The sequence below is a fragment of the Bubalus kerabau genome, chromosome 9, assembly GCF_029407905.1.
Source record: "Bubalus kerabau isolate K-KA32 ecotype Philippines breed swamp buffalo chromosome 9, PCC_UOA_SB_1v2, whole genome shotgun sequence".
In the NCBI taxonomy this organism is placed as follows: Eukaryota; Metazoa; Chordata; class Mammalia; order Artiodactyla; family Bovidae; genus Bubalus; species Bubalus kerabau.
This window is the reverse complement of record NC_073632.1, coordinates 46670821-46693072: the sequence shown is the minus strand read 5'-3', so window position 1 is coordinate 46693072 and position 22252 is coordinate 46670821. Positions and strand designations below refer to the sequence as shown.

Here is a 22252-nt window from a genome sequence, read left to right as displayed (position 1 = left end):
TGCAAAAGCCAAAAAGCGAGGCCACTGGTTTTCAGAATTACACCAGTGCTTTTATGTTGATTTTCCAGTCAAATCCTCATTCTGGGTCCTGAAGCTTTGTGGCCAACGTTGGCCACGGTCTCCATGTTAGCACCCACATGGTGTATGCACAGGGATATATAGATTATATATATTCATATTTATAAAAAAAGAAAAAAACCAAACACCTGTCCTGATTGGTTTTTGTTAAAACATGAAAAAAAATTTTATTGTTTTAGACAAAGAGGCCACTTTTGGAAAATAATACTTTTTTTTTTTAGTTGAATCAGGTGAAGACAGAGTTAAAATCACATAGGATTTGCATTTTAAAAAAAGGAAAGCACTAGGATCGTTGGCACTGGAGTAACTATTTACACTGAACAGAGGTTTGGCCTTTTACATAACATCGATACAATGCATTTCCAAAGTCTGAGAAATAACAAGGTTCTGTCTCGAATGCTTCACAGAGGAGGTTCGGAGTTGGGGACAAGTGTCATGAATGAGGGCCATGGAAGTTCGTCAGCTTCAGAGTCACATGCAATCTGATCCTGGACGGTTCTGGCTGCTCTGCTCGGAGCAGCTGGCTATGGAATTGAAAGCTAATGGGGAGGGGGCGGGGAAGCCTCTGGGACCAGGCCTCTCTCTGCAGACCCAGGTCTTACAGGTTTTCCCCGGGTTGATACTGAGGCTCTGTTGCGGTGAAGTAGTCTTCCAGGAAGCCCTGCAGGTACTCGAAAGTGGGCCGCTCTTCGGGGTCCTTTTTCCAGCAGTGTATCATGAGCTCGTGGAGGGAGATGGGGCAGTCCTGTGGACAGGGCATCCTGTAGCCGCGCTCCACCTGCTCCAGCACCTCCCGGTTGTTCATGCCTGCAAAGACAAGGGCCATGAGAGCGGGCGCCCCTGCGTCTACTCTTTCTTCTCCTTGGAGCCTACAGGTGGTTAAAACATGTTGAGTGCTCCCACCTCACCCAGGGGCGAACCCTGTCTTCAATGGGCTATCTCACCACTCAGAAATAAAAAAGGACTCCCCTACTGACACACGTGAAGCCCTGGAGGGTGAATCTCAAAAGCATTAGAAGTGAAAGAAGCCAGACACAAAAGGCGACGTACTGCATGATTTCATTTATATGAAATTCTAGAAAAGGCAAAAACTATAGTGATAGAAAGCAGATCAGTGGTTGCCAGGGGTGACGGGGAGGGCAATCCTGCAAAAAGGCCGCAGGGAACACAAGGGTGATGGAAACGTTCTGTATCAGCAAACCCTCCCTGTAAAGGCCAGGCAGTAAAGATTTTAGGTTGCATACTATCTCTGCCGCATATCCTTCATTTTATTTATTTTTCTACAACTCTGAAAATGCAGAAAACAAAGACAGGGTGGGAGCCAGATCTGGCCTAGAAGCTGTAGGCTGCCAATCCATGTTCTATACCCTGAGTATGGAAGTGTGACTGTTTATGTTTGTCAAAACTCACTGAATTCTTAAAACTGTAGAATTCTATTGTATGTAAATTATACATCAATTATGCTGACAAAAGTATGAATGAAGCAGATAAAAACAAATCCAGGGAATGAAAACTAAACTGTCCTTTGTTCACAGGACCTATAAGCTCTGTTGATACACTTCATAAATTGGCTGTCCTCGCGCCTGGACAAACTCTCAGTGTTTGGCCATTCAAGATCGACATCACGCCATCCCTCTGGGCTCTGTCCAGCCCAGTGACCCCCAGGTGCCCTGGGTTAAGATGACTCTTACAGGGAGACAGGGCACTGTTTACTGATGACCTCAGACAGGCCATCAATCACGGAGACCTCTGTGACCCTCTGGGGGAGCTGCCCGATACAGAGACTTCGGGATGCCTGGAGCTAACAGGAGACGTTCTGGGAGACTGCCAGCCCTCTGGAGAATGCAGCCTTCCTGCACGCTGGCCTTCTCAACAGAACAGGAAATACCACATGAGGGGTGGACGGGGGAGCTGAATGCCCTGACCCCTTTCTCAATCACTGCCAGGCTCTCTTCTCCGGTTTGCTTCCCTTTTCTGCCGTATCGTGTTCTGCCATCGCCTGCCAAGCCCTTGTATGTTTTGGCTGCTCCTTGGCTCTGAGCCTATTATCTGGAATCCTCTCCAACCTCTGACCCAGTTAATTTATAAAAGCAAAAACCCGAGTTTCAGCCATTCAGAAACCTGGAATTCTTCCCCTGGCTCTCAGGGCTCCGATCAGCAGGACACAGTGCGTACATTTTGCGACTTCTGGAGGAGACGGCAACCTGCTGAGCAGAACCACCCAGCCAGAGCAGCAGGGCCAGGTCACGACCCTGTCCCCCTGTCCCCCAGAATCGCTCAGATTCTGCGATCTGTTGCCAGTTCTCTTTGTTGTTGTTTTTGGAGCTGGGCTGATTCCAGCTCCCGTGACTGTCAACCACAGCTCTGTCCGTCACATGCTAACCCTTTCAGGATGCTTTCTTATTCTCTGCCACTGTAATTCATTGAGGTGATAAAATCTGTGTATTATTCCTGCTGTGTTGAAGTAGGCCTTCAATTTAATTATTCTAACATAACTCTGCTCATATTTTGGTGGTGACCCTTATTTTAGTGAGAAAGGCTCAGTAGTTGAATCTGGGTCCCCTTCCTCCACGCCATGCCTGACTTCACAGGGGCTCTCTTCAGTTGGATGACTGGTCAGCTCTGTAATTAATTACCTTACGTCCTCTTCCAACCACTGAAAACTCATTTTGATGAGTCAGGGTGGGGCGGGGGAGCGGTTGGAAGCAAGGGGAGATGCTGAGGTTGCCACTGGAGTGTCCTGCAGTGCTCTGGACAAACAGGGCAAGGGACAAGGACCAGCATTTCCTCATCCACAACCCCCAATACAACAAGCTCTGCAAAGCACAAGTTCTGGGAACTTCCCTGGCAGCAAACTGATCTGAACTCACCTTATTTGGCCATAAAACCTGACCTGGTATGAGGCGCTAGACTGTTTTTCTTCATTTATACATATTATAAGAATTAAGGATGTGTCCGAACACAGAGTGCAGCCCAAGACCCTCCTAAGGTGTTATACAAATTATGGTCTAAGCACTATATGGACTTTCGAGAAAGAAAACCAAGTCTGACTGTGAAGCTTGTTTAGTCCCAAGGGTTTTGGCTGTGAAGCTCTGGCACGAGTGGACAGCAGCCACCACATTCCAGAAGCCCAGAAAGGTTAGGAAGAGAGCATGAGCCCGTACCAGGACTGGCCTCCTCCAAAGTGTGTGCTTTGTATTTCAGTGCAGTCCTTGGTTTCTTAACATCTCAGAAGACACATGCCTGAACCTGCAGAAGTCCCCCTTGACCCTGGCCCTGCCAGGAGTCTGTGAGAACTGGAGGAGAGACAGGTGGGCGGTCTGAGCCTCAGAAGGTCGGACAGGCCCTGCTGGAGGTGGTTACACCCCCCGCCAAACCCAAATGCCTCCTCCTAATGCTTCATTCTGGCACTGGGATCATCCAAAACCACACCACAGAGCTTAGCTAATCATTCTCCTATTGCTCTGCAGCCCTTATGTCATTACAGGATTCTTGTCATTAAAAAACAAACTACTCAAATGGAAAGATTTCATGTATTTTTTTTTCCTAAAGTCTTGATCCAGTCTCTACCAATGGAAAGTTTAATTGGCCACTTGGGTCAAGCCTGTTTTTCAGTGCTCTGCCTGAATCAGGGACACAGCTCAACCCTCAACATGTAGCATCTAGGGAGGCAGCCTGCTCCCCAGGGCAGCTGGGACCAGGGACGGAGCTGGGCCTTGGCCCTCGTGGTATAGGGCACCAGCTGGCCTCGCTGGCAGTTCCTCCCCATGCCCTCCACCTCCTTTCTGCCCGCATCCTTTTCTTGTTTCTCCTCTCCCCCCTCTCATGCCACTCCCCAGGTTCTCCCAGCATGAAGAGCACACAAAACCAATTCGACGCACCAGGCTAACAAGAAACATACCAACATCAGTTTTGCCAGAAAAGTGGGATATAAGACAATGCACTTGGCTGACAATGACAGTCTGAATGGGACTGGATCTTTTCCAAGCATCCATAGGCCAGAAGTGGACCCAGCTCCTTCGCGATGGTCCCTGGCAGTGGGAACTGCACAACCAAGAGATGCTCGCTCAGCAAGGCTTGGGTCACTTTTCACTTCACAAACAATAGCCCAAGTAAGTGGGCTGTGTTCATATTTTTTTCAAAAAAGAGTATTCTTGGCTATAAGAACTTTGAAAAATCATGTGTAAGAACTGCTTTTTAGTAAAAATGGATTTTCCTCTTCATACTACTATTTCATAAGCTCTTTTTGAAAGTGAAAAGAAAAGTGAAAGTGTTAGTTGCTTTAGTCATGTCCGACTCTGTTCGACCCCATGGTCTGTAGCCTGCCAGGCTCCTCTGTCCATGGAATTCTCCAGGCAAGAATACTGGAGTGGGTAGCCATTCTCTTCTCCAGGGGATCTTCCTGATACAGGGATCAAACCCAGGTATCCTGGATTACAGGCAGATTCTTTACCATCTGAGCCACCAGGGAAGGTGAGGGCCAGGGACTGGGAAGGGAACACACACAACATTGAGTTTAGGGAGGCCAGCGGAGTCCTGAGGGACATGGGCAAAGGGAAGAATCTTTGTATCTTAGTTCCAATTGAGGAAGCGGGTCGGGGGCGGGGAGGAGGCTGCCTGGGAATGTTCTGCCTATTATTTTCCTTCTTAGGGAGAAACTGAAGAGGCAGAAACTTTAAAACATCATTGTGTTTTAGGAAAACTTTGTCAACAACAGTTCTTAGTGGAAGCTACAATAGAGAGTGTTTTTCAACAGGAGGGTGCTCTATGCCAGCCTGTGGCATCTAACCATGTCATGGTAACAAAGCTCCCCAGGGCATGTTGCCTGGTTCCCAAACTCCACATCAGAGAAGGGGCACAGGGCTTGGTGACCAGCGAGCAGACACACTGGCTGTTTTCACTCCAGCCTGTCCTCCTCTGCCCCTACCTCAGTGGTTCCTTACCTTTCTGCTCTCCTTGTGGTCAGTCAGGAAAATGGACCATTTCCACAGGTCACTCTCACAGGGCACATAGCCCAGTGGGACTCAGTTCACAGAACACCTGTGGAGTCTGCTGTGCTGGGGTTTACTTTCAGATACCTCTTTCTGCACCTTCCATGGGGGCCTCCTGTCTCAGGCTCTCAAACATGGTCACTGGTAGCCTCATTTCCAGTGGGTTTGCCCCAAACCCTGCAGCTGAGATTCTCTGGCCAAGTGGACTGAATTCACTTCCTGCCATTATGACCGTATTATCCTTCCAAATCATGCTGCTGGCTTCCTCTCGGTTCCTGAATTAAGGTCAAGTTTCCAGCTCTCACTTTCCAATCCTTACTATGTATGGCTGCCAACAGTCTCTGCTTTCACGTGTGTGTATTTTCCATCCCTTCGCTCCTTTTTCTCCTCCCTCCTTTTATTTTACACTTTCCTGTGCCTCTTCCTTGAGCTAGATATTAACTCAGTGGTGTCTCCTTGCTTTTTTTTTTTGATCTCCAGGGAAGATCCTCTGGAGAAGTAACAGTCTACCCACTCCAGTATTCTGGCCTGGAGGATTCCATGGACTGCATGACTGAGCGGCTTTCACAGTTAAGAAAACCATTTTCATTGCAGAGCCACTTTACTCTTTCAACTCTGTGTCTCAGCAGGTGATTGACTTCCCCTGCCTCAGTTTCACTTTGTCAATGGAATATCTCCATATTCACTGTGCTTTCAGCTCGCTGAAGTGTCTTCTATGAACAGAGGGTATCGGGCTTGACAGCTCACCATTTCAGTTTCCTAATACGGATCTTCCAGGGGCTGTGGCTATACAAGTGGGGATTTTTGCTGTTTACCATCCAGGTTTGTATCTGGATTGGACTAGGGGTTGCAAGATTTTTGTGCCACGTGAATAATTAGGCCCTTTGACAATGGGAATGACGCTCAGGTTCTCAGATATGCAGCTTACTTCTGCAAACCGAGCTTTCTGTTGAAAGGAAATTAGACGCTATTGTGCATCAGGCTTTTTGTCAGAGGCTCCCCCTGGCTTCTCTACACAAACCCTGTAAAAAGCCCTTCTGTTTACTTGTCTGCTGAGCGGTGCTGGGAGTGCAGGGAGGGCGGAAGGAAGGAGGGTGCCGTTAATGGTGCTTGCTCAGCACGAGCGCGTGCTATCAGATGCCCATGTGCTCTAGTTATCTTACTGGGCTACAACTGGGACACATCAAGTTTGGTTTTGGTTATGAGATCAAAGTACAGACTCCGGGCAGATAGATATTGCTCAAAGAGGAGAGCTGAAAATAAAGGAGTGACCTTGAGGCGGCACAACGATGACGCTTGTTTCTCTTTCTGCATCTTAACCAGATAAGCTTAGGACACCTGTTTTTATGAAGCCCACTCTATTAATAAACACAGAAATGACAGCTACTCAGGTGCCATAACACATGAAAGTTAAAGTTGATAATCCAGTATCATGAACAGCTCCTTTGTCCCAGTAACAGTGAAAAAGTGACAGAGAGGGTGAGGGTGAGGGCAGGCCATGGAAATGCACAGGGGTACACAGGAGCAGCAGCGGGTAGGACCGGGGAGCAGAGAGCCCCTCCCTGTCTGCTCTCTCCTCCACCAGCCACATGGGCTGAGAGAAACCTTGTTGGGGGAGGTAACAAGACTCCTGGGCGTTCCAGGCAGGACTCCTCTGGCGGGAACAACAGGAGCCAAAACAGAAAAGCCTGAGGACCGTGGATGGGAGCACGGAAGGCAGAAGACTAAGCACCCTTGGCTGAGATTTGAAGTTTCATCCCAATTCCCTTTCTCCTGGATGGAGAGTCCTGACCTCTTCCTCCCCCAGGAGAAACCTGCCCCCAGTATCAGGCTGGGCCCAGTGGGGATAAAGGTGACAATGATGGGCTGCTGAACACAAAGGAATTTAGGTCTACAGCTCAGGCTCTGTTGGAAGGCATCTGAGTGGGGCAGAGGGACGATGAAGGTGGAGACTTGCAATTCTTCAAGGAAAGTGCTATACATTCACTAATTTATCTCCCTCTTCAAGTCATTATCAAATGACTAGATGCATTCATGAAAGTCAGGCAGCTGTCAGTTGTTAGAAGAGTTGAAAGCACAGCAAATGCATGAATAAATGTGATATGCTTAAGAGAATGTTCCTGCTTTTCCAGATCCTGCCAAATTCCCAAAGCAGGTGTTCAGTGGAGAGCCAGGGCCCAGAACGGCCAGGACATTCTGCCTAGAATGGTGCTGGGACGTGGTGTTTGAACTGACCACGGGGTCAATTTCCCAGAACAACTTTGAGGACAGAGGCTACTCTGCGGCTGGGAAAAACATGCCTTATTTATGTTTGGAGATGATGAAATAGAGTTGAAAGGTTTTGCAGGCTATGGGCAAAGTCTTATTTTAAAAGCCTCTTGGGCTAATCATTTTTTCCCCTCTGCCCACCCATCCAACCATCCAGCCCTTTATCCCTCCACCCATTCTTCCGTGTATCTGCTTAAGACTTACTGAGAGTCTACTAAAGGAGCCCCCTTCTCAGGGTTCAGAGGTACTGGGAAACAGACGCACAGACAAGGGCTTCACCAGGGAGGCACCCAGTGGCATGGGAGTGAGCAGAGGAGCGACCCAGGAAGAGACGTGGAGAAGGCGACACAAAGGACGGGACTTTGGGTTAGGGTTGGATGGATTCTGAGGCAGAGAGTGGAGCTGAGAAGGCAGATTTACACGTTTGAGAGAAATCTCTTGGTGATGAGGGTCAGGAGCAGCACAAGAGACATCGTGTCTGATGATGTCACCTGGTCGAAGCCCCTCAGTCGGCCCTCATCTCGCTGAGCGCAAATGCCCTAACCATGGCCTCAGAAGGCCCCGCTGATCTGTCTGGGGCCACTGGGCCCGCCTGCTCCACCCACACTGCTTCTTCAGAGCTTCTGTGCTCTGGTTCCCTCTTAAGGGGGGCTCCTCCCCCAGTTAACCTGAGCCTTCTTCCTCAGATATCACCTTCCTGGTGATGTCCTCCCCTGCCACCTGTTGGGGGCCGGCGTGAGGCACTCCGCCCATGGCAAAGGTCATGAGGAAGGAGGCTCGACATACGCAAAGGCGGGATCGAGCCTCAGGAGTCCCCCTGGAAATCCTCGAGCATCTACCCCATAACCAGAGCCTGCCTACTTTACTACTTTGTGCTCTCACCTACACCTCTGGCTTTACAGGGGGCTGTCCCCCACCACCTCTTTCGGAGAAGTTAACTTAGAGCTCCAGTTAATAATAATTCCTGGGCGTGATAGGAGTGTTTTAACCTACAAACTCCTCTGAAGGTTCTCTAGCCTGCCTGACAGGCTTGTCCGGCCACATGTGATTGCTCACAGCCTCCCAACCATGAGAGGCACAAGATGCTTTAAACCTTCTAAAAACAGGTTCTTTAGAAAAGTTAGAAAATTATTAGTATAAGTGTAATGGGCTGATTAGAAATTGTATTGGTGAAGGGTTTTTCATTTGTTGAGCTGATGTTTACTGCTAAGTCTCCACATCCCCTGCCCTTATACACATTAATGAATATATAGAAGAAATAAGTATTAACCTTTGATATAAATCACGTTAGACCTTAGGCTAAGTAAATTCTTTCCTTAACTAAAACCCACTACACCCTCACCCTATAGGAATGTAACTTTATTTGGGTGGCGTCTGTTTTAAGAATAATCACCCCTGGAGAAATAAGTGTCCTGGTTGACTGACCGCTGTCACAAGGAGAGGGTCGTAAATTGTCAGCAGGCCCCCTGGCCAGAAGATGATGTAACACCCCTAAGACCTCTGTATACATTTGTATGAAGCACCTGACTTTGATAAAAGTCAGGACTGCTGACCCCACGTGACTTTTGCATAACATCTCAGTGTATAAAAGAAGACCATGGAAAATAAAGAATTGGGATCAGTTCCTCGAAAGACTGGTCTCCCCATGTCTCTCTCTCTCTCTCACTCTGGTTGAGTCTCCATCTGGAGCGCGGAACCCACCATGCTTACTAATTATGCCTGGGCTTCTAAGATCCGACCGGGGAGGCCTCAGTGTCTCCTCTCCTTCGGGAGAACGGAAGGACGCCTGTGGCCTACGTAAGTGGTGCAAGCTTCTTGTCTTGAAGTTTTATTGGTCCCCCGCGTAAACCAAGCTACTCAGCCTCTTTTCTCCACTGAATTTTCCTACTGAGCTATCCTTATTCCATTACTCTTTATATCCTTAATTAACATTTAATTAAGCAGTTGTTCCCTGACCCTCGCCTATGCCGTCTCTCCTTCGAATACCCTGGATAAGCTGGGGCTGGACCCCGGCAGCCACCCTCTCTGCCCTTCCCCATTTTACTCTCCTCCCTACCCATTACCACCAGCCAATGAGGAATGTATTTTGCTTATTTGTCTTTGCTGATTGTCTGTCTCCTCTGAGGAGTGAAAAGTTTGGGAGGACAGCTTTTGTCTATTGGTTCACTGCGACACTCCTGGGGACCTAAACAGTACCTGGCATAGAGCAGGTAATCAATCAACATATGCTGAATGATTGAAGGAAAGAGTTAAGAAGGACTACGCCAGACGAAGGCTTCTGGAGTTTATCTGGAAGGCAAGGGGAAGCCATGGGCTTTTTAACTAGCAGAGGCAGGATAAGCGGATCTGTTTCTAGGATAACTCTGATGGTGACGATGATAGATGGTGGGGGTGGGGGGACAGGAAATAGGGAGTTCCATGAAGGGGGCTCCTGCAGCAGAGGATGACAGCCTGCCATGGGGCAGTGGAAACAAAGAAGAAAAGAAGGATTTGGAGGTGAAAAAAAAATAGGTTAAAATGCACTGCTCAGATTTTATGCATCAATCCTAGAAAACAGTTTTAAGTACTTTCAATTCTCATATGTAACAATTCATCGGCACAAAATCAGGTATAATCTTGATGCAAAGAATGGTTCTGAGCCTTGGCTTATAGTAAAGCAAGCTGTACAGCTAGGCTGAGGAGGTGCTAAGGTCAGGCTGTGGGAATCTGGAAAACAGAGCTGTTCTTCAGAGCATCTTTGTTACACATCTTGGAAGCAACCTTCTTTGTCTGGTAGGGTGATGGGACTCCTTTCCACTACCTCCCTGTTCATCTCAGAATCACATTTCAGTATTTTTAATTTGGCTTCCAGGCGCTCACTCAATTTGAGAGTCTCCTTCTTTCCTTCCTGTCGAATCATCCATTTTGTAAAACTTGCTAACTAACCAACCAATCCCATGTTTTATTTTTGCCTCCTTCCTTGAGCCCTTCATTCAGTTACACCTTCCAAACACTATTCCAAGTTCCTTCTCTGATTCTTTTTCTGGACCTTCTTTCACAGTGGGCAAAACTGCCTGGAAAGCTTTCATGATATCCATTTAGAAGTCACTTTCGTCTCTCCCTTGACCCTCATCCTCACCACCAGCCAAAGCACCTTTCCTGTGTGTAATGATGGCAGAAGGCCATTCTCAGGTATGAAAGAAAACGTATCGTTGCCTACTGCTCTTGAAACAAGAATTACTTCAAAACACACTCCAGCCAACTGAGAAATAACTGCTGAGAAGTTAGGATGGGAACCACAGTGGACAGGTCTGGGCGTCTGTCCTGGGTGCCACCCCCAGCCACAAGGACTCTGGTCAGTGGAGACACAGCCCCTTGGCACACACTGCCAACCCGGCCGCTCCAAGAGACAGTGAGAATGAGGACAGGAAGGGCCTTCCTTGTCCGGTGTCATAGGACGAGGCTGAAAGAAACTGTCTGTTCCTTAGGAATTGTTCTCCTTCGTTAAGGTAATCATCCTGTAATTGGAATCCTTCTGTAAGAGCCTCTCCCTCAAAAAGAGTGTACTGTGAGATTTGAGGCACAATTAAATATGATTACAGTTACACTGAGAACAAAAACAAGCAGCATCCATGGCGAGCACTAGGTTTGGGAACAGCTTTCTGGGGCTCCTGTCACTCCCCGCTGACGCAGCTCCAGGGCCTGGCTATAGACGGGCCAGGCCTTCCTGTGGCTACACCAGGCCCTCTTCACGGGGAATGGCCAGGCAGCCCCACCTCACAGCCTTCTCCACAGGCTCATATCCTAGGGGCCTCCACCCAGGCCTTGGCGCCTTTCCACACATCCCTCCTTGTCTGGCATCATTCTTCCTCAATGCGAAGGGGAAAGCCTATGTACCTTCTTCTCCATGAAGCTTCCCAGACACGGCCCCTTTGCTTGGCCACCGTCACAGAATCCGGGCAGCTATCAAAGCCCCCAGCACATCAGCAGTTGCTCCGAGTGTATAACTAGGCATGATAAAGTGGACTGAATTCTCTTGTCAAACTCCTTGGCCATCTTCACAGGATTCTGAGTGAAAAGCCCTTCTCTGGACCTGCTGTGTGCAGACACCTGAATCCGGGGTCCTTGCCTCATTATCAGGATTAAGACTGGGGGCCCACAGTGAGTGAGTTCAAGTATCGCATCCCCCAAAGATGATTTCCTCTAATTATACAGAAGCAATAAAAAAAGGGCTGCTTTCTATTTCATCCATCTGACTGTAAGCTCTATGAGTGCAGGGACTGAATTTATTCCTCCGCTCACTGTTCTATCCCCCAGGAACTAAAACAGCATCCTCCTTCAGGCCTGTTCTCATCAATGTTTGCTGAGAGTATGAATGTCTTATTCACAGTACTTGCTTCCCAGGTAGTGCAAAATCATGCCAGGCACAATCACATTGACTGATGCTAAGCTGAATGAATGAAAATCCTGCCTCAGTTGTAAAAGGAGACTGCTTTCTTTATGCCTAAACCAAACTTGACAAAAGACTCTCCCTCAGAAACGCACACCTGCCTTCCTCCTCCCAGGCCCCCGCCCCCACCCCTTTGTCTCGGCTCCTGTGTGTGACCCCGAGAAACAAAAAGCCGCTTTGTCTTCCTGGAAGTAAAGGTTTCATAGAAATGCAAGACATTAACCTTCCCTCCGACAACACATCGGGTGGCTAAACCTGGGGCACTCAGGAAGAAATTCATTCAAAATTCAGACAATGAGAAAAGAGGCGCCTTCACATCTTCAAAATCCCGAGCACTGACAAAATTCTCCCCCTCGAGAAGCGATTCAGAAATGCCTGTGCTGGGTTCCAGGCCCCTCCAGGGCAGCCCTTTCTTCTGGTTGGCCACTCCCAGAGAGGCTGCCTACTTGCGCACACAGGGAGCAGCAGCCGCTCCAGCAGCATCAATAAAACTGACTTCCGCCCACACCTCTAACCACCCAGTGCTGGCATTTCAGAGATAGGGAATTTGTCAAATTTTGCCTCTGTGCCAACCCGGCTCTCTTAGAGGAGTCTTGAGGCTTACGACCAACCCAGAAAGAGATCTTCTTTACTTCTCTGCATTCTCTGAAGATGACCAGAAACAATCATAAAAAAGGAACAAAGGGATTACAAATAAATCTGCCCTCACCGGCTCCTCTGACTGCAAAGATATGATTGCAGACCCAGCATTTGCAGGAGCTCTCAATTCCTCAGTAATCTTTGCTATCGTTTCTATCACTGTGTTTATTATTATTTTTTAATTTTTAAAAGCTCCTCTCTTAGGCAGGGCATGATGGGGAGCTATGTTCTTTCTTCACTCAACAGTAACAGAAAAATATGTCCTTAACATTTCAGAAAGCAGATCGCCCCTGTGCTATAACCATTAAAGCGTGGAGGTGAAACGGCACAAGTGTCCTTTACATCAGTATCTGTCTAAATTAATGAATTGAAGCCTGAATCACCTAAACCCGTGGTTTCTTTGGAGAGCACGACTCTGATAATTCAGAAAAACTCCAGGGCTTAAGAATCTCCAATTTCTTTACACTATACTTGCTTTTGGACTTCCCCAGTGGCTCAGATGGTAAAGAATCTGCCTACAATGCAGGAGACCCAGATTCAATCCCTGGGTTGGGAAGATCCCCTGGAGAAGGAAATGGCAACCCACTCTTGGAGATTCCATGGACAGTACAGTCCAGAGGGTTGCAAAAAGTCGGACAGGACTGAACGACTAACACTTTCACTTTCAGGAGGTGCTAGTGGTACAGAACCTGCCTGCCAATGCAAGAGACATAAGAGACAGGGGTTTGATCCTTGGGTCAGGAAGATCCCCTGGAGGAGTGCGCAGCAAACCCACTCCAGTATTCTTGCCTGGAGAATCCCATGGACAGGGGAGCCTGGCAGGTTACAGTCCATGGGGTCGCAAAAAGTTGGACCCGACTGAAGCCAATTGGCATGTACACATACTTGCTTTTGTAGAGCATATTTTAATCATTCAGAAACGTGCAGTGAAGGTGTTCCCTGGTGGCCTAGTGGTTAGGATTCCAGGCTCTCACTTCAGGCGGTGTGGGTGTCAGGTTCAATCCCTAATCCAGGAACTGAGATCCTCCTATAAGCTGTGCAGAGCAGTCAACCCTCTCTCCCCCTAAAACAACCCCCCAAGTCCCAAGAAACCCAAGACACGTGTAGTGAGTGGCTTCTGCATGGCGCTTCCTTGTACCTCTGCTCTCTCCAGCCACCTGGAGCAGGGCCTGCAGAGAGGGCAGGTACTGGCATCTTCCCGCCAGGTTCACGCCATGGGCAGTGCTATGGCGTCATCAAAAAGCAGTGGGGGCTTTTCTCCTTCTCCTTCCCAGAAGGCTCTACAAAGTCCATCTGTACGGTTCTGCCAGTGACATTTCTATCCTGGGAGCCAGGGACACACACTCCTCCTGAGAGGGGAGAGGAGAGAACCCACGGACTGAGGTGGACTGGAGCGTTCACCAGCTGCTAACTGCATTAATCCTGGCACACAATTCACGATGCTTGCTTGTCTACACGCCATGGGGGCTCCCACTTCTGCTTTCCCCTGGCTAAATACCTGTCCATGTTCTTCAAATTCCCACGCTTGGCAGAAAGCTGAAAATGGGGCTGAGAAGGCAACCAGGAAGAGGACTCCCCAAATAGTGCTGGGAGAACATCCACTCAGGCCCATTTCTGCTGTGTCTGGCTCTTACCTGGGTACGGAACTCTTCCTTTGGTGACCAGCTCTGTGAGTAAGATTCCAAAAGACCACACGTCAGACTTGATTGTGAACCTCCCGTACAGGGCTGCTTCAGGGGCCGTCCACTTAATGGGGAACTTGGCGCCTGCAGGAAGAACACCTGGTTACTCCTCAGGCAGAGATCATGGCTCTGGGTGCGGGGCTGGGGAAAGAACAGCAGGTGAGAATGTGTTCATGGGATCAGGTTCAGAGAGGAGGACGTGGAGGAGGGGAAACTAGACCCGGGCTAGGACTGAGCAGCTCTGGCGTCTGTTTCTGCCTCTGCAAGCCTAAGCAAGTCCCATCCGGGCTTCAAAGCCCCTTCATGTCCTGGCTTTTGAACGTGATTCTACAAACTGATTGAATGTCATGGGTTTGGTCTGGAGGTAGGGCTAACTTATGATTTAGGAAACTTTTATATTTTTTTCTTTCACTTTCAAATAATGTTGTAAATCATAATGTTACCCTCAAGAATCCTTTAGTATAAAAGACCATAGTCTCCTCTTACTGAGGTATATAAAAACCAGATCAAACCACCATGCATCTCCCAAGGGTGGAGACAATTTGCTGTAGCCCATGCATTATGTGGGACTTCCCAGGTGGTGCTAGTGGTAAAGAACCCGCCTACCAATGCAGGAGATGCAAGAGGCGCAGGTTCGATCCCTGGGTCAGGAAGATCCCCTGGAGGAGGAAATGGCAATCCACTCCAGTATTCTTGCCTGGGAAAATCCCACTGGACAGAGGAGCCTGGAGGGGCTACAGTCCATGGGGTTGCAAAAGAATCACATACGACTTAGCAAAACAGCAACTTCCCCACTACACTCTCCTTTTTCCTTCCACCCTTGCCCCTAATAGTAGCCACCTTTAATTCTGGGGAATGTTTTTCTTCTGCACTGTACCATCCCTTGCTTACCTCCCTGTCTTTCTCCTGTGAGCCAGACAGGGTGCTATCTACAATTTTTACAGAGTGGTTTTATGTCAATGACTATCTTATGAGTCTGATTTCTCAAGACCAAGAAGCAAATTTTGTGCCAAATCTTTTCTTGCAAATGTCTTCTGTTAAAAGAATCCTTTCTCCAATCAAAAAGGAAGGGTGGGGTCCACCCTGCTCCTTACAAAGCTAGATGTGTATACGGGGAATTAAAATTGATTCAGCAGCCTGTGCTCTCACACATTAGGCTTAGCAATTATAAAGCAGTTTCAGATATTTCACTGAACAGACTAAAAGGGAAACACAAGGAATTTTTATTACTGATGTAAACACAATTATATGTTTAAAGCATGTTAATTTTACTTAGGAATGCCTAAAAAAATCACACAAAGGCTGACAAAATCAGAAATTTTCATAGTATCTTCTAGGAAAAGCCATTATGTGCAAAACTGGCAAATGATTAAAATCTTTGAATTAGCATGGTTTTAATAACCAGAGGTATGATAAATTACAGCAATTAGATTTTTTGTTTTAAATACAGTACATGATAACATCTTCAGCAAATCTACCCTGGCATTTTCGGGCAATATAATTTTCCTCTCCATCTCTTCTATGCCCGTGTGAAATGAAATTAAAAAAAAAATCCTACTATTTCATTCTGTGGCATCTCATATTAACACAGGAGCAGAGAAATGATTCTCTAGTTTTTCTTCCCTTTTATGCATTGAGTTATTTTTAATTAGCTATGTTTCTCAAGCATAATTACTTATATCTTTGCTTAAGTGCTGCATGATTCCACACAAGGTCTGGTATTCTCTGAACAGTCATTCTGTTTTTAAAGTTTCTTTCAAAGCATTCTTCTCACACTTCCTATCCTCCAGCATTCTGTTCACGCAGCTTTGGACTCCGAGCCTCTGGGATTAATGTGATAGATTCTCTTCAGTGTCGAGAGCTGACTTTGCCCTGGACCAAACCTCAGCTGGAGTTCTCTTATTTCAGAGAATTAAAGGTATATTAAATTCATTCCTATTTAAACCAGCTCTCGAGCCAAATGGCTTGGAAATCTATGTCCGTCTCTGAAGCAAATGGAACATTTTTCTCCACTGTGCAGACACAAATCCTGTAAATAAAATGACGAGCAAAAGAAGCCTTTCTTCTCTTCTTGGAATCATTCCATGTTGCTCAAGATGTAAGTGTTGCTGAAAGTAAACTAGTTAAAATTGGGATAAAGTCATTTTGGATTTTCTGAGAGAAGATTTCATAATTTCAGATTTTTTAAAAAAGCAAATGCCAATATATCAGCCAGTTTCGGTAGTCTGCTTTATTGTTTTCTCATTATATCATCTACAACAACAATTATATAAACCTTCAAAAGAGAAGCCGAAACAAAGCCTGTAATGGATCTCTGATAAGAAACCTTTTGTAGGTATGTGCTCTGACTTACTAGTAGGAGCTTACTTACATACATTTATTTTGCATTAGTTTTCTTTCTAAGATAAGCAACGTATTTACATATAATATGTGTTGGAGGGGAAAAAATGAAGAATGCCTTTGTCTTTGTTTTGGTCTCAAAATAGCAGCTGCTCTGGACTTCTCTAAAGATAATTCACAGTTTCAAGGAAGACAGAAGGTTAAATTAGAGCAGAGAGAAACTGTTAGTGATCAAGTGAGGTTTCAGTGGAAAAGAATGAATCAGCGCTCACTCTTCTATTCATCTTGTTACTTCAATTTCTCCTCGTTTTGGTCTCTTGCCTCCTCAGGGTACAGACCCAGGTCCACAGCAGGGAGAGTTCATGCCAGGCTTTGGCAGGGGTCTTTGAAAATGGCCCTGAGGTTGCACACTGCAAACCCCATCTATGAGAATGGGGTCCCTAAGGTTGCCATGGATACAACCCTGCTGGGGTTGGATGGGGTTGCTCCTTGGGTAAAGTTAGGAAAGCTCTGAAGTCTGGAAGGAAGGACCTCCTGGGTGTAAACGCTGCCTTTTCCTTCAAAATAGAGTTCTGCCCTCTCAGATTTTTTTCATAGGTATCATGGTAGGCATAAAGCCAAGACCAAGGTTCTAATTGGATGGATTTGTAGAAAAAAGGGGACTGTCAGGAGACCTATGCCACAACGAGCGTGATGCTGCCATGTAACTAGCTGATTCACTGTTCCTGGCATTCCCCTTTGGGACCAGGATTAGACACCAAGATAATGTCCTCTCCTCTGCACCTCGCTGGAGGAAATCAAGCAGCCGATGCAGGTATGACGATCTGTGTCAGTAATGCCATGGGCTATGGGGGTCCCAGAAACTCTCAGTGTACTTGTTCAATGTTTGTGCTGTGTGTTTAGTTGCTCAGCTGTGTCCGACTCTTTGAGACCCCATGGACTGTAGCCTGCCAGGCTCCTCTGTCCATGATGGATTCTCCTGGCAAGCATAGTGGACTGGGTAGCCATTCCCTTCTCCAGGGGATCTTCCCAATCCAGGGATCGAACCTGTGTCTCCTGCAGTGGCAGGTGGGTTCTTTACCACTAGTGCCATCTAGAGAGCCCAGCATGGAGCCTACTTAGAGAAGGAGCTCCACAGATCTTCACAGAGTCATCTCTGGCCTCTGCTGCCTTATCACCATCCATACTGAGTTGACCTCACACTGGTAAATTTCCCTCTTCATCTTCACTACCTGCACTCCAGTCCCCACTGGCTCCCTGCCACTGGCCTCCTTCCGCAATCCCTTCCAGTTGTCTCCCCCCACAATCTGGCCCCTCCTCCCCACTCTCCAGCCTCCTGTAACCCTGGGCCTCCCCTCCTCTGCTCCCCCAGGTCCCCTCTGAATGTCCTTCCTGCTGCAGGGCCTTGGGTCAGGCTGTTTTCTTTGCTGCAAGTCCCACCCCACTCCTGCCCATGGCTAACTCCCACTCCTCCTTTGTTCCTGGCCTGAGTGTTTCTGGCTGGGGAGCCCTGGCCTGAGCACAAAGACTGGGGCAGGTTCCCTAGCTCTGTGCTGCCAGGGTGTCTGGTTCATTGTGGCTGTTACTACTCAAGTGCAGTGAACATGTGAGTTGTCAGAAAGTGCATTTCTCTCCATGGACAGAGACTGTCCTTGGGGGCTGGTACATGTCTTTGTGGACGGCCACCATGTGTGCAGTACTGAGCCCAGCGCCAGCTCTACAGAAGGCACTGGTTAAGGAGGTGCTGAATGAATGAGTAACTGGGCACTGATCAACCTGCTCAGCCTTCCCTTCCTGGTGGAACAACCGGGGTTCCTTATGGGGCTTATAATCAGTTCCCCCCTCTCTGGTGAGTCCTCGCCTTGTCCTCAGTGACCAGTGTCACTGTCTACCACCACCTGGATGCCCTTTGAAGGGTTTAACAACTGTCAACTACAGTAGAAAAGCATCTGTCACATGCTAAGGAAACAAAAACACCTGGAAAACCCAGATTTCTAGTCTCCAATGAAATGTGTTCAGAAACCTTTGGGTCAGAGTAAAGCTGTCTGAGGTGGCAGGAATCCTGGATTTGGCTCTCTGATGGGCCTAGGGCTACAGCTGGGAGGTTAGGTAGCCAGAGGCCTTGGAGCGATCACAGCAAAAGAAAGTAAAAAATCAGTTTTTCAATAGACTGGGATGGAAGGAGGTGACTGGATAGCAATCATTCAACCTCACTAGTCTTCACAATATGGTTAATAACCATCCATGCTTTAAGTAAGAGAAAGGAGAGAGCTGTGGATTTATTCAGTTATCAAAGTTTATCTGCAAGACAACCAAAGACCCCATGCTTGCTGGACTAGTTTTGTTCTCTCTCTTCTGGAGTCTCCCATGTACCTGGCACGGTCTGTAGTGCTGGGGAGACCACAGTGAATGCAATCTCCTACTCTCAGGGGGCTTGCGGGTTAGCTTGGGAAGGACATAAAATAAACCAGTGACCTTTATATGTCAGACAGAGACAAGGGCCATAAAGAAGAATAAGATGGGCCATAAGGACAGACGCCATGGGGCGCTGCAGGTTACACTAAGGACTCTGGACTCCTGCTAGTGTGGTGGGGACCCACTGGGGGCCGTGAGCACTCCCCGACCCTTTCCTTGTCTTTAAAACACGTAAGTCACACATCATTACCTAGAGAATGATCTACGATGGGCCAGAACATGAAAAGCGCTTCGACTTTTCAAAACTCTTGAAAAGCATCATGACATTTCAAGGCCCGTGGCTATTAGCCATCAACAATCAGGCTGACGACGTGTCTACCGTCACTTCTGTCATGCTTGCTTACCTCGTGGCTCTAGTCACATTTGTGCTGTTTTAGTACACTTTTCACATTTGAGTAATACGAATCACCTCAGGAACAGAGGAGTACAACCTGGCATATTCCAGCATTTGGTAAAGCTCAAACATTCCTATGAGGAATGAGCAATCTTTTCTAAGTTTCTTCTTCCCTGATGCTCTTCCTTTCTTTCTGGGCATTTCTCTTGTCTCTGCTGTAGGTTCCTCCTCAGTTTCCCTCTCTCTAAGTGTCTCAGAGGTCTCAGTGCTATAGACCCTTCTCTCTGCTCATTCCCTGGGGAAACACGCCTCTCTCAGGATTAACCCTGCCCAGCATTTCTGTGTGAACAGGGCGGGAAACACTGGAGAAACTTTGTCTCTCATCTGAAACCTTGGTTCCCGATTTGCAAATGTCTAAGGCACAAAGCCTCTAGGATGCCGCAACTTCATCTCAAATGTGGCAACTATGAATCTAAATTTATTTTTCATTAAATAATTTTACTATGAATAAGACAGTTTGTTATAAAAGAAGTTCCTGTAGCTGGGAAATTTTCCTAGATGGCTGACAAAGTTGATTCGTACTTTAATATTCTAGGAAGCAAACAGAGGCTCTTTTTTTTAGTATCCCTTTTCTGGGAATCAGACCCCACTCTGCCAGGCTTCAAGGTGAAAAAACTTTAAAGCTGGCTGAGACTTCTCCTTCTCCTTAAACCCACTATCTAACCCATCAATAAAACCTCTTGCTTCCCTCTCTGACAAGCCTCTCAAACTTTCCCTTTCCTGTTTAAGTTCTCTGCCAAAACTCGATTTAGGTCCTCATCCCTCTGTTTAGACCTCGAACCATGGTGCCCAGCCTTCAGCTCATTGTTTTTCCAATTAACAATTTTAAGCCTCAGCTTCATAATGTCCACACCAGCCTCCCCCACAACCACACAGTGGGTTCCCTACTGCATTAAGTCAAAATCTCCCACCCAGTTTCCTAGGACCTACATATCTATTCAACTTTGGTTCTTTCTGCCCCAAACCCATAGTTAAATCCAGTCTAGTTTGCTTTCCTGTAACCTGTACCCTGCACTTGGCATGATCATGAACTTGCCTCTTCTACATTAACATATTCTAAACGTTGTCTCTCCTCCTACCTGCTTAGCTAAAGCTTGCTCAGCTCCAGCCCCACCTGCTTCATCAAGTCATCTGTGACCACTCCAGTCTTCACTGAGCTCACCCATGCTCCTGGAGCCAGCGTGATAAACAAGTTTAGTCAAGCTTGACGTTAGAAGCTCCCACAACAGCTAAGCATATATTGAGTGCTTGGTAAGTGGCAAGCATCATGCTAAGTGCTTTACCCATATGAGGCAGATACCGATTACAGTCCTGTTCTACAGACAAGAAAACTGAACAGAGGTAAAACGATAGGCCAAAGGACGCACATAGATGGTGGAGCTGGGATTTGAACCAAGGGAGTCTGGCTCCAGAGCCCAAACACCCAACCACCACTGCCACATCCTGTTTCCAGTATGTCTCTCTCCTAGTTATTCTGCTTCTCCTTAAATAGAACGGAGATCGTTTGAGGCTGGAGCCCATGTTTTATGCTGCTCTTCCTTCACAGTACCTTGCCTAAGGCTGGTTAAACAGCAACTGCTCAATAAATGCTTTAATTGGTTAAAGGGTCAACCTAGCAATTTCTCCAACACTCTGATGGCCACAGAGATTCTCTTCCTTCACACAAATTTAATCAAACCAAACAAAAAACAATACACAATACAGCTGCGGAACGAATAATTCTTTTCACCCTTAGAGTTATAGGAATAAGAGCCTCCTCACTGTGCTCCAGGACAGTCTGACCGAAGGCTCTTGGTTTTTAAGTGGAAACAGGATGACCAGCTAAATTTCATTAGGTCAGGATGGCTCATCCCAACCTCCCAGGCCCTGATCAAGTGAATGAAGGTCCTTTCGGGCTAGGCAATCTGTTTCTTCCATCTTAAAAAGAAAGTTCTTACTTGATTTAGTTACAGTACTTTATGCATCTTGGTGCATTAAGGCCCTCGGTGGCGGCATTTCAGATGCTCAACTGAAGGCCGCAGGGACCTTCACTTTCCAGTCTGCCCCCTGCACTAAGGGTGTGAAAGTCGGCCAGAAAAGAGGGAGCAAATATTTTTTGTGACAACGCAAAGAGGCCCAGTTGTGGCCTGGGCTGGAGTGGTCATTTCTGGAAGGCTCAAGGCAGTCATTAGGGAAAGGGGCCCCAGAGTTAGGCAGACCTGGGCGTGCACACTGGTTTTGCCGGGTGACCATTTAAAAGCCTGCTAAGTACCAGTCTCCTTGTCTGTAAACTGGGATCTCACAAGGCTGTGATGAGAATTACAAATAATGCAAAGGGCTCAGCACAGCATCTGGCACCTCACAATATTTAAATAAATGCTAGCTAGTATCTTCCTTGGATCTTAATGCAAAGGCACTGAGTTGCATCAGGCCAGCCAAAGCTCTCCAAACTTCATGAGAGGGAAAGAGGATGAAGAAAAGCCCATACACTCAGCAGTCAATCACTGAGAACTCACTCAGCCTCCAGGAGTCCCCAGCACAGCCGGAGGCACTCCTGGGAAACCAAGCGGGAGCCACCTCCTGCCCTAGGACATTCCAGGCAGCTGGGGACAGAGCTCACAGGGAAACCCAACAGAGCTAATTGTGGCTCTGGCTTCAGGCAGAAGAGGGCTCAGGAGCAAGGGAAAGAGGACCCACACAGGGCGGCCACACGGGATGCAGTGATGGGACCCTCTATTCTTCTTGGAGCTCCAGGCAGGGACCAGGACAGGCCTGGGGGGGCCCAGCTCATATTACTAGCTCTTACTGGAGAGCTGGACTCTAAAGCCTTTTTTTTTTTTTTTTTATAATGGTGACCAGGCCAATTCTATAGCCTTGAGAATATCCCCTCTGGCTAAAAACTTGGGCCTAGGTGGAGAAGGCAAAGCCAGTGGCAAATAAAAGCAGCCAAACCCTCCCTCCTGAGAATGCAAATGGT

The 22252-nt window shown here is 47.4% G+C and overlaps 1 protein-coding gene across 4 annotated transcripts in view; it reads right to left on the bottom strand.

Moving 5' to 3' along the window:
* Positions 1 to 219: 219 nt before the first annotated feature.
* FYN (FYN proto-oncogene, Src family tyrosine kinase) overlaps positions 220 to 22252 on the bottom strand; it is a 212637-nt gene continuing 190604 nt past the window's right edge. For all 4 annotated transcript variants that reach the window (XM_055535160.1, XM_055535158.1, XM_055535161.1 and 1 more), the window contains 2 exons: positions 14040 to 14171; positions 220 to 885 (listed from right to left, as the gene is read on the bottom strand). In XM_055535160.1, coding sequence (XP_055391135.1) covers positions 677 to 885; positions 14040 to 14171 — 341 coding nt within the window. In that variant the 3' untranslated portion in view covers positions 220 to 676. The remainder of the gene's footprint in view (positions 886 to 14039; positions 14172 to 22252) is intronic.